This window comes from Botryllus schlosseri, chromosome 5 (assembly GCF_051294905.1).
Source record: "Botryllus schlosseri isolate E-star chromosome 5, Bs_hap1, whole genome shotgun sequence".
In the NCBI taxonomy this organism is placed as follows: domain Eukaryota; kingdom Metazoa; phylum Chordata; class Ascidiacea; order Stolidobranchia; family Styelidae; genus Botryllus; species Botryllus schlosseri.
Window position 1 is genome coordinate 18461304 of NC_137240.1, and position 18741 is coordinate 18480044.

At 38.9% G+C, this 18741-nt stretch overlaps 2 protein-coding genes across 5 annotated transcripts in view; one reads left to right on the forward strand and one right to left on the reverse strand.

The window, feature by feature from the left end:
* Window positions 1–4709, reverse strand: part of LOC145439313 (uncharacterized) — a 43290-nt gene extending 38581 nt beyond the window's left edge. The window contains exons 1-3 of one of the 3 annotated variants that reach the window (XM_080316821.1): window positions 4376–4709; window positions 3527–3656; window positions 867–1015 (exon numbers count right to left, since the gene is read on the reverse strand). In XM_080316821.1, coding sequence (XP_080172947.1) covers window positions 867–1015; window positions 3527–3656; window positions 4376–4439 — 343 coding nt within the window. In that variant the 5' untranslated portion in view covers window positions 4440–4709. The remainder of the gene's footprint in view (window positions 1–866; window positions 1016–3526; window positions 3657–4375) is intronic. The other 2 variants (XM_080316820.1, XM_080316819.1) reach the window with 2 other exon arrangements.
* LOC145439842 (uncharacterized) overlaps window positions 1–18741 on the forward strand; it is a 138496-nt gene that overhangs the window by 59503 nt on the left and 60252 nt on the right. The gene's annotated exons all lie outside the window — the stretch shown is intronic.

Below are 18741 nucleotides of genomic sequence, written 5' to 3' on the forward strand. Positions count from 1 at the left end.
CAATATTTTGCGATCCACAAATTAATGGACTGACTGCTAATGGATCCGCATTTAGTAAACAAAATCTTGCCAACGTTTAAATTACGTGATTAGAAGGCATTTAAGTGGCCGTGTGCTAACTTCTTACGAATGCAAAATCAGCCGAATTGTAAAGAGATATAGGAAGCCTCATGTCACTCAAATAGCATCTGCTATTCTCTCAGCACTTGAACTTCCTTCCAGGAAATGTTGGACACGTTAGTGTGAACAAGACGAACGTTTTCACCAGCTCGCTCGAGCTATATGGAAGCACGTTACCGAGTATTTTTAGAAGGTGTGAATGATGTAAGACTATACTGCTGGATAATATACGATGATGACCCTAGTCATGAGTAAACAAGAATATCATATACGATACGAACATTTTAAGTGCCATTAATATTAGGTCGACATTGTTTTAAATGCATTTGTTCGGAAAAAATAAAATGCAAATATCGATGTGCTGCAGTTACTAGGAGACAAATTATTGCTGAATTACAATAAAACAAATGTTTTCATTTTGGTCTGCCAACTTGCAAATCCTTGAAGAAACATTGAAGCACTTTTGATCTTACTTGAGAACTTTCCCATCGCCTGCAGAAGGCTATATTTAAATGTTTGCACTCGTAGCAATAAGCTCCTATATAGTAGCCTATACGGTGCAAATCAAGTGAACGCTGCACTGGAACATAATTTTTGTACACTCATTCTAGTTGGTATTGTGTGCCCAAATATCCCAATGTACGGAATATATAGCACGTGCCAAGTAGGTTCTTTTTAACGCGGACCACCTTTAGGGGTGGAAATAGAATATTTTTCCTAACAGTGTGGGGTATAATAATTCTTACTGCTGTAACGGCCATCGTCGCAGTATGCGATACTACAATTGAGAGAGTCGTTCGTTGACCGAAATGCTGTTTCATTCACGCAATTCATCTTCGAAAAGTCAGGACATTCGTAAAGTGACATCCAATCTGCATCGCTCTCATTGACGAAGCTGAACACACAAATAAAATGTGGGATATTAACGTATAATGCTGGTTATATGAATGTATTGATCGCAAACTAGAAGTTGCACAGCTTACAAATAGAGTACTTAAGGGACGAATGGTAAGAAGCTACTAATAAACTTCTTTATCAGATATTCTTATTTGACCTTTGCGTAATCCACATATTTTTACACTTTGGAGATGCCATCCGCCTAAAAGCGTAACTGATTAAATTTGAAACGGATTGGAAATCTCCAAATATATTGAAAAGTCCGATCACCAGTAATGCCCTACCCTACCAAAGCAATATAATGTCACATTCAAACTATAAGGAATGCGCTCTGCACGTGATACATCAAAGACATAGTAACGAGCTTACGAACGAATGAATTTTGTCAAATCTTATTCCACATACCAAGTTCCGACTTATATGATGCGTCAGCATTGTCAAACAAAACCGATCTATACGGCGATTCTGTCATGTCGTTGTGCCGTTAGTAATATCTAAAGCGGCCGTTTCGTGTGTTCAAACGTGATGCTCATCTGAATAGGGAGTCATGCTACTTAGGAGTAACTGGGTATGTAGAAGATTTTCATACCGGGGCCACATGAAGGCAGATATCCAAGGCTCATTCATGAACTTGCAGGTAATTTTGTTGATCGCATTTTGAAACGAACCTTGGTATGTTCCGAAATGCAGTGAACGTTTATGCAACATAAAATAATGTCCAAAAGTCCTACCATCTGTGATCGAATTTTTTTTTTCGGGGAAAGCCTAGTAACGGTTATACATTGCTAATTCCAACCCTACATTTCAGAAAAGTGATATATTTATGCACATGATAAGTAGCGACAACCCAGGCCACATTATGCCACAATGCTCATGTACACGTTGACATTAATAAACGTCACCAAATGTATCAACTGGACTCTGGACCAATCAAATGCTATAATATTCCCATAAAATCAATATCTTCCGTCGCTTTGACAGCAATTTCAATGAGGACTTACAAGGGAAATATAAGATTACGCCTTAACGGTCTAGGCCAGACCGGACAATGTATTCGGCGTCTGACTATTGCTACATTGATTGAGCAGAGTGTGCAACCGGTTTCTATACTTGCTACCGATATTACCTCATGAACAAATTATACAGTAGTCAACACCCCAATAGCACGTATTTGGTTTTTATGGTACAATAAAAATATCAAATCAAGATGGATTACGTATACGCTTGCTACATTTTTTACATTATACAGCGATGTATTCTTTATATCAATTTCATTGTTTGGTTTAATAAGCATCATTCGATTACTACATTCATGTAGTGTATGTCGTTCTTGATGTTATGTGATTGTGGGTCAAGCTCACAGCAGAGAGTCCCTAAATATACACAAACGGAAAGCTGAATGTTTCGATCAAACTTTAGCAACAAAGCAAGTAGTTTAGTGTTGATTTTTTTCATGCTTCCAGCGCCATGCATAAAGTGGTCTGAAGATGAAATGCGAACAATTTCAATCTAAGTTGTTATAATGACCCGAAAAATTGTAATATATAAAAAGGTTCACAGTGTAGTGCCCATCAAGCGTCGTTTGTGATCGTGAACCTCTACATTTCAGAGGTTGACATACAAAACGCGAACGTGAACCTTATGTCCACACCATCCCTATAGTACACTGTCTTCACGTAATTTGTCTGTAATGATAATACGAAGTAAAGCAATATGCCCCCATTCAATAATTCCCCATAGGTATATACCAGTATCAGTAGAACTAATATCGAACGATTGCCACACGCTTTACATTGTTCGAATAACCGTAATAAATGAGATGAAATGCTAGACTTGTGTTGGCATCATTGAGTTCACCTATCAACGAAGTGGGTAGCGTATTTGCGTGCTCTTGCGTCATGGTGTAAGATGTCAACGATGAGTAATGGATTTCACGGTGTGTTGACCAAGAATAGGTTTCACTTTCATTCAAATTTATGCGAATATTCACCCCAATGCACGTTCCGATCGGCGGTTAACCCATTACGATTAGAGATTACGATAATAAAATCGTTTCTGCGACAGCTTATAATAAAATGAAGTTATGCGATTTACTTTCTATCCTACATGGAGGGCTGCAAGTTTATCCCGAAGCATTAAATGATTCCTCGTTATGGCACTCACGACTACAAAGCAACATTATCTAGAATATTGGACAGAAATGTTACGTTTTGTGCATATAATTTATTAAAACCAATATTTTCAAACGTGTTGCTCCCGTTTTCCCCAGTTCAATTCGATGCCATTCGCTTGTTTTAAAAGATGGCACGCATGCCCCTCTCAATTCCACATCATTAATGTTACGGTTTCTTAACACTAGTGAATATTTATTTGGAACGCGTCGACAGGTCGTGTTATACTACCGCAGCATTCAAGATAGCTAATGTCAAAACAGCGCTGGTTCTAAATATAAAAGTACGCGATGAAAATTGATGTAAAATTTGATAACAGGTCTAGTCAATGCATATACCATCCATTCTCCACTTGGTGTATCCATTCCGCAACATGCTCGCGCCATTCTAGAAGATCATCAATCCATTGAGACTCAACAGCGCCCATATTGTTGTACGATGGTGTAGTTGTTACGGGTTCGGATAGTCCTGCAAATATACAATTTGTTAAAATTCCAGTTGCATTTGCTGGTATAGTATCGTTAATGTTGTTGTAAAGATAGATGAGTGTGGTTGCTCAATTACACCCATAGGTTAGCTAGGCTACATCGTGCAACCATCTGGTGCCTTCATGAGAGGTGGTCAAAGTAGTTATCATTGACATATTCAAGTAGAATTAAATGTCATGTCTCAAGAGCAAGCTGAACTGATGACTTCCAACTTAGTTAAAAGTAAGTATATTAAGCCTATTCTGGCCAATAAACCTAAAAACTGATGTAGAAGCAAGATAATTCGTAGCCACCTAATTAAAAAGAGCCAAGCAGGCAGGTCCAACTTGAGTTCTCCGAAATTGTAGAACAGCGGTCTTCATGGGTTTACATTTATTTGTTTACTGTCTTTCCATAATTTCGAGCTATCAAATACTCGTCCGAGTCAATGGAAAACATGACAGCGAACTCTATTTCCGTAACATTGTAGTATAGGCCTACCAGTACAAACATACAGCAGCTACAAGTAAGATTGGTCCTATAGATACACACCAACCTTGTGCGAATGACCAGACTACAAAAACATGACGAATATATATTAATAGGACAAGAATAGCTTGCTGTTTATCCACAATAATGGAATCATTTTGAAAATGGGGCAACCTCGATCAATAAAAGAAATAACGCGAATACCTGTATTCAAATAATTTTGAATCTCACCTAGACTCAAAAGATATAGAACACAGGTAATCCTCAGTGTCATATTCCTCTCCTTAATTGACATATCCCATGGAATCTGCCGGTTACATCAGTACAATAATAATCCTGATTTAAATCAACCAAGGTTATATCTTAGTTCAGCAGACCTGTGTTGGCGTATATTGTTCACAGACTGACATAGTTAAATGACTTATCGGATTTGAAGTCATTTTTTCTCACGCAATCCACATCACGTATGAAGGACTTGAAGAGTGCTACCCACTGCCCAGGCACACACAAATCAACACAGTCTCCTCTTACCACTCAAGCGTGCAATCACCACTAAAGCCTTGCAAAAATTCCGCAGCTGGTCTCTTACGACAGATTTTACGCAGTGAAATACGAACGGTCTGCCATTCTTATTCTCGTCACGCTACACGCTTTCACGTGGGGAAACTCCCCATCATGCGAATTTATATATAGCCAATATCCGTCTGCAAGTGCAGCATTGTTCATCGTTCAATGCACAGAACTTTATTGTTTACTTTCCGGGATGCCACATTATCCTGCTGGTATTTATATACATGGAAAGCGGGAACACCCCACGGTTGGATGCTTAAGTGATCTCATGTCATCAATTGGTTGATAATCATCGCAAATCTTGTAGATGTCTAGTCTAATAGATGGTATTTGAGACGACAATATTTCCCATTTCAAGATGTAAACGCCTGGAACACGTTTTTGGTCATGGCGAAGTATCAAAATTGTCACATGAATAATATACTATTTCAAAAATTCGTCGAAATTTCAGTTTCGGATCACAGAATCAGTTAGGTATATGATTGACGATGTTTGATTTTCTTGAAAATATAGTCAATCCTTTTCATATGTGTCGTATCAACTCTGAGTATAGTCCCATGGCTTCGGAAATACATCGAGTGTGAGGTAGCGATCTTCCGGTATTATTTCCAAAAAATGCCAATCATCTAAAACCATATCAGATTGCACCAAATAATTTGAGCCTCAGAAGTTCTTCGAGGCAGATTATTTCTGCTATTTCGCCGGTTCCAATGGTGCTCAATGCTCACGGCCTCAACAGACAGTCTTTGGTTTGCCTATTTCAAGATATACACCGTAGGGCGTAGTCCGACGACATCAACAATGCATTGTTGATTTGTTGTCCGTTATATTCTTATTCAATAAATCGATGGATTATTGGTTATCCGGGAACATCAATTTTACAAAGGTAAAGACAATGGGTTGCTAAAAAACCGGCGCATTGACATTTGAAAACAAAGTATTTAAAATAGTCCTGACCCTACAGCATGATCTGTTTCAAGACACGCTGGATATACAATACGAATTATATAGTGAATGTTATCGAATTCCATTATATATTGATTAGACTTGGCAACGTCGATTTTAATTGTCAAAACTGTGGATCACATTGCGTTGCAGTGGCACGGTTTACTATGGCCATGAACTCATGAGGAACTCGTGGTGCGTTATAGTACCCCGGAAACTCTAATTGCCATACAACAATGATGTCCAAATCATATAGAAGGAATTGAGTTGTATTGTTTTGACAATAGTCACGCGCAATTCAATACGCAAAGTACATAAAATTGAAACGAGTTATCTTCCATATTCACTCGAGTTATAACAATCCTGCTGATGTAGAAAAATTAGTAGTACTGGTGTTCAAACCAATTCCATTGGTCGTGTGGATAAGTAGTTTGCGCATTTCGTAGGCCCAGATATCCAATACAACAAGCATATAAGATTTTAAAAAGTGATTACATTATCGTATTGGTTTAATTTTCATCTTAACGAATTTGAGCGAATAGGGTAATCCCTTCCAGGAGATCCAGTTTATTCCATCAGCAATCAGCATACGAATCGTGAGTTCCACCTTTGTGGTAGAGTCCGTTTAAATCGGAGCTGTGGCACCACGAGTAGCACCATCCAGCCTTGTACTTATTTCCGCAGTTAACGGGCTGTCGAGTATCGACGTCGCGATCCTTGGTTTAAAATCCAAAACCGTTGTGCCAGCGGATTAACGAATCTCCAGCAGTTCCGGCGTAGTCGGATACTCTCAGAACAGACCCGGGCAAAGGGCGACCCGCGAAGCTATTCTGCGCGGCCCGCGACAGGTTGCTTGGAATTCAGATCATAAAACTTGTCTTTCGAATGAATAAAACCATAGGCTGTATCAAATGAACAGGAAATTCGTTTACTTTGAAGCCTGTTCAATAATATTCCACGATTACACTGCCTACGTACCTCGCATGCGTAATCCAGATTCAAAATAAAGGCAATATGCAAAGTATGAGTAGAAATTGAAGTCACAAGAAATCACTGTTTCCGTATAGTTTAGTTCAAACTAGGGTTAGTTCGGATATCAAAAATTTTCAGTATCCTTATAATGGATATATCCGTGTATTGGAATTTATCCAACCGGTCAACCGGATAATAACTGCTAAGTGAGACAATTGATTTCACTAGGTCTTCATGAAAGATGGACCACAAAATCACTACACTGTGATATTGTAGATCTATACGCGTACGTACTCGTGCAGTACGAACGAATACGAGAAAAATCATGAATATTTAATGCTCACTGCTTCTGCAACGCCTTCCTCATAATGCACAATGCATCCTATAGTGGGGACCAGAGTTTTATAACGAAGAGTCCGCATGCATTAAAGGCTCTTCCTGCTTCCACAGAAGTAGGTTGAATAGTAAGCATCGATTCGTAGAGAGTCTAAAGGTTGGCAGGTCGTTTGCCGGAAGCTTCAAAGACTCTCTTTTTCTACATTCTTTTTGGACCATTCTTCTGTTTAGGTTTGGAGTGATGGCAGGACGAGTAGCTGATACCGGAATTGATGCCGACATGATATCTCGCTCTTATTTCTCCTTGAAAAATTCACGTGATCAGGCGCGTAGCCAGCCGAAAAATAAGGGGGGGGGGCATGAACTAAAATTAGAGGGTTTCAATTTTTTCGAATTAAGTATCAGCGGAAATCAATCACGCTTGCACGCACGCAATGTTTGCGAACATTCGATGTTATTCAGTTTCGCGATGCCACTCTTTAATCACAATCGCTCATCAGAATACGCTTAACCGCATATTGCCTCCGAGCCATCGAGACGCGATGGTTAGGCCAGCGATGATGTCTTTCGTACCAGGCCTATTGCAGATGCGATTGTGTAGGCCAGCGATAATATCGTATAAGCACCAAGCCAATGCAGATGCGATTGTGCAGACCAGTGATGGTATAGTGTGCAGTGTGCACACGGCCTATTGCAGATGCAATTCTTCAAGTCAGCGGAACTATAGGCTTGTTTAAGACGCGAAAAATCAGGCCAGCGACGATGAGCGATGACCGAGCGCGTGTCAATCGGTAACTTGATTTCGCGATCTTCTCAGCGGCAGATGTCGTCGCGTTACATTGTTCACAGTCGTATCACGCTAATTGGCAACACGCTTCTCGCTAATTGACCGCGCGCAACACTGACAATAAGACTTATTGAATCTCACTAAAAAGTATAAAACGCATTAGCAGCGATACTCTTTTATCCAGTTAACCGGCAGAATTATATCCGGATATCAGATACGGAAAAAACCAGCGGTTAATCGGTTAACCGGTAAACCGTTATCCGGATAATCCAACCCTAGTTAAAACCTTCTTTGTTGCCATTGTCACTGTGACAATGTCACATTACGCATTACACGGCATGTGTTTCAAATTGATACGTGATACGTTTCCAAATCCCCAATTCGCAAAACAAGCCAATCAGTGCTCGCTCATATCTATCACCCATAAATTATTAACGGGCATGCCAAAAAAAGCCGAAAAAGGTTTAGTTTTAAACTACACTCTAAATCGAAAGCATCGATTTAGACACAAAATTGTGCATTCAAAGATGCAATATGGGACAAACACATAAAGTCGACCCAAATCTTTCGCCGAAGTGGTGTCATAATATGTGCAAGTCCACACTTCATCAGATAAAGTTACGAAATATGTGCTTCTGCTCTCATCTTATCATCTGTCGCCGGCTTTGATCACTATGAAAGAGTTTACGTATACATTTTAATAGTCCGGTAAGTCGCCGCACGAGTTGTGAGATCAGTAAGATTGAGGGGGATTGTGAGGTCGACGCTGGAAACGCTGCTGAAACTTATCGTAATGTCACTGGTAAATGACCAGATCATCCAGGGTAAGGTATGGTACACTCGTGTGCCGATCATGACGTCATCGGTAAACCCAATGACCCTGGGGTCCGTTTGCTCCCGCTGGGTTATTTGCAGGGGAGGAATTAAGCTGCAAGATATAGATTCTCAAATGATGCAGCATTTCTATAATAGATGTTGAACGGTAATAAGGACTCTCGTGTAAGTAATGCGTGCTTTTAGCCCCGTTTACATATAGCTCAGAAGCAATGTTACCTCTAATTTTTACGAGTCTGCAGCAAGCGCTCACCTATTCACTGCGCGGTCCCTTGAACAACAGTGCGTAACCACAAAAAAAAGGTCATCTCTTCGGATTTTTTGTGCGCAACTTATAATTTATGTGAGCAGAGACCGTGTCAGCTCAAATCAATTGCACACATGCGTACCTAAAAGGGCACATTGCTCAGGAGCCATGAAGTGGACTGCTGTTTCATCAATGTCGCTCCATTATTTTAGTTTGTCGCTTTCTTGCATTTACTAGGTTTTGTGAACGTTTCTCTTCTCATTTTATTTACCTACCAAACTGGCAGAAGAAATTGATAATTTCAACCCAATTATATATATCATTGTTACAACCACATGATTGTCTGACTTGACTATGACTTCCATTATATTGCGTTTCCCCATTATTGATCATTGATATATCAGCAGTATAGCAATGAAGAAATCTGTCAATCAATCAATCATTGTCATGTAATTTTGAAGTACGTTGTTTAGTAATCGTTAGTGTTACCTGGCTATTATCAGTGCATTCTGCTTTTGATTGTTGACTGAATAAACATCTCTATATTTCTCTATTTCTATCTCTCTCTCTCTCTCTCTCATTCACGCTTCACATCTCTCGGTAACGGCGGGAACTCAGTCAGGGTCAAAGGGTCAAATTTAAATGGAGCGACAAGTCGCAGCACAGTGACTTTGTGGATGTGGATGAACGTGTCGCTAATCTCATCATAGCGGAAGGAATGAAGAAGATGTTGATTGCGTACGGCATTACGAGAGAACACATTTCTTTATTAATTGAAGGTAATTCGTTCAAGAATATCAACATGCGATATGTTACGATTACCGGTATGTTGTCAAGAGGGTTCTTACAGCAAGCAGCAGTGTGAGAAATATTGGTAGATTGTCTTTTAGATCAACTTGCAGTAGCATCGAAACTGAGTTTCAGAATGTCTGTTATTCCTCTAACTTGATGCAATATGGGTTTACAACTAGAATTCTTGACCAAGTTATATAGATCTTGCTTTGCAGTTGACTCACTTGTTTTTCCAAGTACATGACATTTTCATTGGTTGAAAACATGACTTTTCATTCATGAACTTATTATAATTATTGTTAATATTATCCAGTGAAATAAATATTATTATATTCATATCAAGTTCCCTCTATATAACACATAGAAGTGTGTGTGCAATGTGCATGGTTAGCTCACTACATAGCTGCTTTTATAGTAACACTATTCCTTTGTAATAGATCAGAGCGGGGTTTCAAATGTTCGTTCCGAGGAGTGTCGAAGCGAAATACTTACTACCCATGACGAAATATTTGGAGTAGAGCTAGAGACAGATGAAGGGGTTAGTATTATTTAACTATTCTAGAATGAATTTATTAATTGGGATAATCCTGTTTCTTTTTGTTGCAATTTTATATATTAAATATTGTTGTGTCAGAACTCTTGCCTTCATATCAACCGGAATGCAATAAGTGGAATGTCCTTCAACCAAATCTTCTACATTATTTATATTTATTATTATATTTATTTGTAGGGAAAAGAACCCACTGCGGTTATACTCCTGATGGAATTATGAAATGCAGTAACTGAAAAGAGAATCACAACAGGATTTGAGGGCGATAACGCTTTATCAGGTGAGTTGTAGGATTTGCTGCTTGCTTAACCTGGAACTGTGTGAACAATGAACATAGAAGTACCATAACGTCCTGATTTGTCAGATTTGTACTGATTTCGACTCTTGTCCTGATTTTTCGGCAAACATTGTTCGGCGTCTTCCGTAACAACCTTGGACGTTTTGTATGCCACTATCTGGCACAAGTTCGAACTTAACGGACCGTCACAAAAGTACAGCTAGTTTGAAAAGTTTATGGCTTAACATGCGCGCATGTTGAGTTGGTTCTAATTCGGGGGTCTGTTAATTTCCAAGTTGCGCCACAAAGATATGTTCCAATTCAGGGTCTGTTGAGCTCAGATGTGTGCCGCCAAAATGTGGCACAATTGTTTTTGGGTGCTGAAAATATGGTTGACCTATGTTTTGATTGACGCTGTTTACGTTATGGCGGTGCAATAAACACTCGAACTGAAAAAGGCCTCCAAAAATAAATGTTTATTAAATGCTTTTCAATTACATCATTCTTTTTGATAAGGCTAAATCTAAGTTAGAATGAGCTGGTGCAAATTCGTTTTTGTCCCAAACCATGGAAAATCATTTCTGCTGCTAATGTAATTTTTGGTTTTCCTGACTTCGAGACCATGAGGATGGCTACCATGGATATAGTGCATAGAATCAGTGAATGTGAACATAATACTTGTGCCGTTCCAAAAGGAACCTGTATGATGGTATACTGATCAAATCTGAATGGATCATTAAAGGTTAGTAAACTTATGATTATGTGGAAAAAACCCATACATGTCAACGACTAGACAGCATATCGTGACGACAGAATTTGCTATCACTTGTTTCCATGAGTTAAGCTTGTTAAACCATATTGACAAAAACCTATATTGACCTATTCAGCTCTATTTTTATTCAATATTCATTATGCAGAAGTCCCATAAAGGCATTTCTACATAATCTAAATATTGTGCTTTCAATTCACACATGGATTATTGGCAATATAATTTTACTTAACATATTTCTTTCAATTCCAGGCCTATTCAGTCCAATTAACGGCCACAAAGCTGAGTCCTCGACATCTCGTACTAGCGCACCATGAAAATGGTGACCTGCAGTCATGGATCGTGGCGAATGGCTTCCGCATAAAGGGATCGTCTCACAATGAAGCGACACCATTTGAGATGGTGCTGGATCTTCTCTATTATGTTTGTGACCCCACATATCCAAAAGTTTTCCAGATACTCTCAATTTTACAGTATGTCCTGATTGAAGACAAAAAATTGGGTTTCAATCAAACAAGCTTCTCTGTTTTACGGGCAGATTTCAGAAATCCCAGTAATGATTTTGATTTCGTTTGCTGACTTGGACAACTATACAATTCTAGTACTAGTCTAGTTGTCTAATTAGAGTGAAAAAAATGTGTAGCTAAAATTCTGATGATACTCTAATTTTGAAAAAAAACTAGCTATAATTATAATTCTACTTTAATTCGTGAAGTGCTTCGTCTTTCTCATTTGAATCTAATTTGTGGAAACAACTGAACCTATAATTCTAATTGTACTCTAATTTGGAAAAAACAGTGTAGCTATAGTTCTAATTCTACTCTATAATTTGAAAAAAACTGTTACTATAATTCTGATCCCACTCTAATTTCGAAACAACAAGCTACAAATCTATTTCTACTCTAATTTGGAAAAAGCTGTGTAGCTATAAATTCTGATGCTACGCTAATTTGTGAAATGTTTCTTTGCTCTCAATCGAATCTAATTTAGAAAACAACTACCGTATAGCTATATTTCTAATTCTACTCTAATTTGAAATAAAAACTACCTCTAATTGGATTCTAGTCTAATTCAGAAAATATACTGCAGTAATTATTCTGATTCTACTTCAATTTTTCAAATGTTACTTTGCTCTGATTCGAAACTAATTTGTGATAACAACTGTGTCGCTGTACCGTAATTATAATTCTACTCCAATTTGGGAAATGTTTTTTTGATCTAATTAGAATCTAATTTGTGATAACAACTGTGCCGCTATGATTCTAATTCTACTCCAATTTGGGAAATATTTTTCGTTAATTAGAGTCTAATTTGTGAAAACAACTGTGTTGCTATGATTGTAATTCTACTCCTATTTTTGAAATGTTATTTGCTCGAATTAGAATCTAATTTGTGATAACAATTGTGTCGCTATGATTCTAACTCTACTCCAATTTATGAAATGTTTTTTGCACTAATTAGAATCTAATTTGTGATAACAACTGTCTCGCTATGACTTTAATTATACTCCAATTTGGGAAATGTTTTTTGCACTACTTAGAATCTAATTTATGAAAACAACTGTGTTGCTATGATTGTAATTCTACCCCAATTTGTGAAATGTTTCTTTGCTCTAATTTGAATCTAATTTGTGAAAACCACTGTGTTGCTATGATTGTAATTCTACTCCAATTTTTGAAATGTTTTTTTCTCCAATTAGAATCTAATTTGTGATGACAACTATGTCGCTATGATTCTAACTCTATCCCAATTTGTGAAATGTTTCTTTGCTTTGATTCAAATGTAATTTTTGGTTGCAACTGTGTCGCTATAATTCTAATTCCATACCAATTTGTGAAATGTTTCTTTGCTCTAATTAGAAACTAATTTGTGAAAACAACCGTGTCACTAGGATTGTAATTGTTTCTTTGCTCTGATTCAAATGTGATTTGTGGTTGCAAGTGTGTCGCTATAATTCTATTGCTACACCAATTTGTGGAATGCTTCTTTTCTCTAATTAGAATCTAATTTGCGAAAACAACTGTGTTGCTATAATTCTAATTCTACACCAATTAGTGAAACGTTTCTTTGCTCTAATTAGAATCCAATTTATGACAACTTTGTAGCTGTAGTTCTTATTTCTATTTGTAAAAGCTTAAATTTTTCAATTGTGCAAGCTAGAAATTCACACATTTTCGTCTGCAAATGAATGTTCTGTATTCATCTTTCGTTGCAATAAAATCTTTTTTGAGCCTAAGCTGAGTAAAAATTCATGGATGTCTGGTATCAATTTCGAGCTCTGCGCAAGTCAGCATGAACACACCACCACTAAACACAGGATAGCCAGGCACACATCGGCTCCAGCACGTTGTGTGGTAGTTAAAAAAAAAACCGGATTTGGCGTGTAAATTTGCGTTCCTCTGCACGCATTCGAATTTAGAGTGTAGAGCACTAAATATTTGTATACTGGATTCAGGGGTAAACTCATCCTTTTAGCTTTTGCCGAGCATGTCGCCGATATTAAGTATATTTATTAGAGTCGGTCTTAGACAAAAACACGAAACACGTGGTCAAGGGAGGGCGCAGTTCAGAAAAACTTCAAGTATCGCGAAAGAAACCAGTTTTGTACTATTACATACACATTTAAGTGTATTGGTTCTCGAACTGGGGACGTTAACGCATCAGAAGGGGGGCGCGAAGCCGAAGTTTAACGAAAAACATTTTCACGCACCGCGCGATTCCCCCCCAGCATATCGTTTATGCTCTATGTATTCTCCGACTTTGATATTTCAGAATTATCTCATCAACAGCCAGAACCTTCCATGCCATCAAACTATATCCGTTGGGATTGCTAGCATTCTGGTTACACTTTTTATTATTTTGTAATATCATGATAGGGGGGGGCGCGGAATTTTTCAATATCATAGAGGAAAGCGTGCCTAAAAAGGCCGGAGAGCCACAGTAATAGAGTCCTAATAGCAGAACGTGGATAGGGGTTTAAAGAGAGTTAAATATGTATCATGTTTAACATTGTTTCCAATTGTGACGGCAAATGGATAGATATTTTTTAATTAACCGTCAATTTCTCATTACCTAATATCAACACATTCACTGAGCAGCATTTATTAACAATGCAATTTAGAAATAAAATTAAAATACCCTGGAGAATATAGCTAAAATTTTTCACTCGACCCGCCAACGTATTTTTCTGCTTCTCATTTGGCCCGCGGAGGATAATAATTTTGAGGCGAACCGATATCAAATCTCCTGGAAATAATCGGTATCAGTGTAATGTTTATATATACCGGGGGTCACCAACACGCGGGCCACATGCAGCCCGCCAGGTCATATTTTGCGGCCCGCGACCTGATTTGAAATTTCGGAAGAACCCTTGTAAAGCATTTTGAAATGCTGAAATTGATTTCAGTTTAAAAATAGTGTTGTTGCTGTTCAAAGTTAGCTATTCTCCTTACGAGCCCTATATCACTGTTTCTCACTTGCTGATGCGGCTTCGGCGATGGTAATATCATTCCATGGATGACGAATTTGCTGATGTGAATGGGCAAATTACCTTGACGTGCAATGGCCTACCACTGCCAAGACCGAGAAGCTTAGAAAACGACTTCGGGTTTCCCAAAAGGATATGGTTTTCCAGCAAGTACCGTGTCTAGTTAACCCCAATATAGATTCTTTAGTCCAGGGCAATGTTCCCTCTAAGCTGCGTACGTGCGTAATTGCGCAGTGCTGACACGGTCTCTGCGCACAGAAAATCTAAGCTGCGCACAAAAAATCCGAAGTGATGACTGTTTATGTCGCTACGAACTGTTGTCCAAGGGATCGCGCGGTGAGTTGGTGAGTGTGCGCAGACTCGTCAAAAATTAGAGGAAATATTGGTCCAGGGGTGTCCAATCTGCGGTAGTAGAAGGAAAATGATGCGGCCGTCGACAAATATTTAGATTCGGATGTGTAGGAGGCCGTCAATATGCAAATTGAATTTACGAATTGACTCCCTTATTGATGAGAGGTTAAAATTATTTTTGAAATTTTCTTCACCCTACTCGCGGATCAATGCGAGTTAATTTTCGATTTTATTATAGTAGTGCCGGTTGTAATCTGAGCCCCACAGTGCAGCTTTGAACAGCAGAGGAAAATGATGTGCTCCATAATGAACTACCAATTTGTAATCGTGTCCACCTCATCACGGTTGGCCACCCTGCTTTGATTGCTGAAGAGTGTTATCAGGTATCGTGTGCAGCTCAAACTTCAAAAGAGAATGAAAGTGATGATCGTGATTTTTTTATTGTGTTTGTATTTCTTCAATACAATATTAAGTCTTTTGTGGTAACTATGGCCGTCGCCCATGTTAGAGAGCACAGCGTAGTAGTGACGTCGAGGTATCAAAACGTGGCTGCTTAACTGCATTGCCTATTTTTAACTCGATATTGAAGTCATGCGGCCCGCGGCCTCTACGAATTTTGAAAAGTGACCCGCGACCCGTTTTGTGTTGGCGACCCCTGATATAAACATACTTTGGTATCCGGTTTGGGAAATCACACTTGCCCATTACCGATGCACAGCATCTTGACACCGTAGAAGTCCGTGTTGGTTGCGGTTAGAATGCCAACTATAATAATGATGTATTGTACAGCGTACATAGCCAAGGTCCGGACCTATACGTTGAGAATGTTATGGTCGTCGTTTTGTCTGATGTTCACCACAAAGTGCTATTTTATGAAATCCAGTTTACCGTGATTCTGACTACCTGTGCTGCTAGGTCACGATTGTGAAAAAAATGCGTTCTACATTCTAGAATGGTGTTTAACGCCGGTTGTTACGTGTTCGGATTTATAGAGGAAAAGATCATGATTTATGAAACTGACTCTTTCTCGTAAGTAAAGAGGTTCATACCTTATGTTTAAGCGCATATTCCAATCGTTAAACGCCTAACTTTATTTACGCCTAAGCTGAATGCATTACATTCAATGCAGCGGGCTTCAATAAATGCATGTTTTTTTGCTCATATTGTCCTACGGGCGCGGACTATCGGTTCGGATATTTCAGGGAATATATTTTCATTTTTCGACACGGCGCAGGGAGCGAGTATACTTTCGAGTACGTTGTAAATTTCCTCACGCCACCCCAATCCCACATATCGTGCATGAAGCAGGTCCGCCCACCTATAATATATTGTATAGAATGGAATTGGCCAAAGTAAAATTACATTGTGCAAAAATCATTCGCATTGATAAAACCAATTCAGTACAATCGCCACAGCAGAATCCTAATCCTAGCCCTCAGCGGCGTTTTTAAATATAGTTACCTGTCATTTAAAGGCATTGCCCGACTGTACTTGAATTAGTATCACTCCGATTAAACCATTGTCACTTATCATTACAGTGAGCTGCCACTCAAACATACGTTGGACAATTGGACATATTCGAACGCCCTTGTCAAATCACAAAACCTTCTGATGAATCGACAAATTATACAGTCTTCACATGGTTCATTCATTCACATACTCTGTATTTATACCATAATATCTATTCAATATTCTGCAACAGCACTTCCGAGTCCTGCGACATACTCAGCATGATTGAGAAAGAAGTCTACGATTCCATCCATTCGCTTTTGAATAACCTAGAAATATGCAGTGATTATATATTTTTCCAGGATATTTGATTTTTCATTCCCGAAAAGCAGCGGTGACTAACCTGCGGCCGTAGAAGGAAACTTGTGCGGCCGTCGATACGTAATACAATTAAAATGAGTTAGCGGTCGTCGACACGCAACGCGCGAATAAATACGACTTCATTTTTAGATTCAATACGGTAGCGCCCTTTACAATATGAGCCTCGCCATACAGATGCGAGCAGCATAGGAAAATGATGCAGCCCATATAGAACTACCAACACGGAATCATGTGCACCTCACGACTGTTTGTTTCTGATACGTTTGAGCGATTGCAATATCTTTCCATCTTACCAGCAATCCGGAGGGGAGGTCTAGAAATAACAGCATGCAACAAAGTGACTAATAACAATCGACTCACCGAAAGATGCCTCATCATTTATAACTTGCCCCAAATGAATACGCAAATAAAATTGTCCAGCAACATATGATTAGATTTTCCAACAGAAATACTTTCATTAAATAATCCGTAACGACAACAAAAGTAGAGTAGCCTATGTTGATATGCCACATTATAACCACGTGACAGCTGTGTTATGGCTTCACTATAATCACCATTGGGAACAAGTCGCTGGCAATGACACGCAACTCCTGAAAGGCAAGTAGATCTTCACAGAAGCGCTAACGCCAATGCCAAACCGTTATATGCAGCTTACGCGTAAAATAAAATCGTCCCATAATTAAAATTTGAATATCATTTGGTACTGCTGCATCCGTTTTGGCTCCAGATATCCCAGGCCTCGACAGAAACCCGAAAAGCGATTTAATACTGATGAACCAAATTCCAAAAATCGCGTTTACAGTTAAATCTTTTGTATTACTCACAACGCAAACCTGTAGGGCTAACGCCAGATTTCGACTAAAGGAGGATATAAATATGCCACCTCGTATCGTCGCATAAGAGCCACTGTTTTGGCGGTTTATAACTGTATTCAACGGCCCAATAATCGTACTTTTGCCAACTCCATTGTTTGCGACTATAGGTAATGCGAGAATAGAACCCCTATATGATCCGTAATATAATATGCGTATAGGCATAGTAATAAAGTATTCAAGTGAAAAACAGGGGCATGGATTTTGAGGTAACATTTTGGAATCATTTGACTGGTCCGGCCCGCGAGCAATCTGAAGGTTTGAATGCGGCCCGTGACGCACGTTGTGTTTGACACCTCTGCTATAAGGCATCAAAACGAAATGGTGGTATGAAATCACGACTGCAGAACGGTATATAGATCGACGGCAAAAGAACGCCCAACGCAAGATATATCCGGCGGAGATGCTAATTGCAGCTAGTTACGGTAATTTTCGTTTGACATTCATGGTGATTCGACTACACTGGTCATTCTATACCTTAAATTATAATTCTAGTGATTTCAACGAGAAAGGCATATTACCGATGTTGATAAGACCGCGGGCAAGAAGTGCGTCACGGATGCTTGTTTTGAAGTAGGCTAATCCGAGAGTATGTGTTCATGCTGGATTTGGAGACGAAATAAAGAGTGGAAGGTTGCACCACTTGTAATCAGGAGACATAATTTTATATCCAAAGACAGATGCCGCAAGAAATATGCTCGCGTTTTAGAAGTTCAATGTGCATCAGATCAATCGATGGTTATTATATTATACCAATTGCTGGGGATGGTTATCAAATTGATATCCTTTAAAGGTATTGAAGATATGATATATCAGAACGCCTTTTGAAATGAAATACCTTAACTTCCCAGGTTTGCTTGTCTCTAACATCCTTGATGCAGGTGATAGATATCAAAAGTCCCCTGTGGATTCTGAGCCTACTAACTTATGCCTGTGCTCAAACCGTGCGTTCGGTGAAAGGAACGAATGGAAATTCGT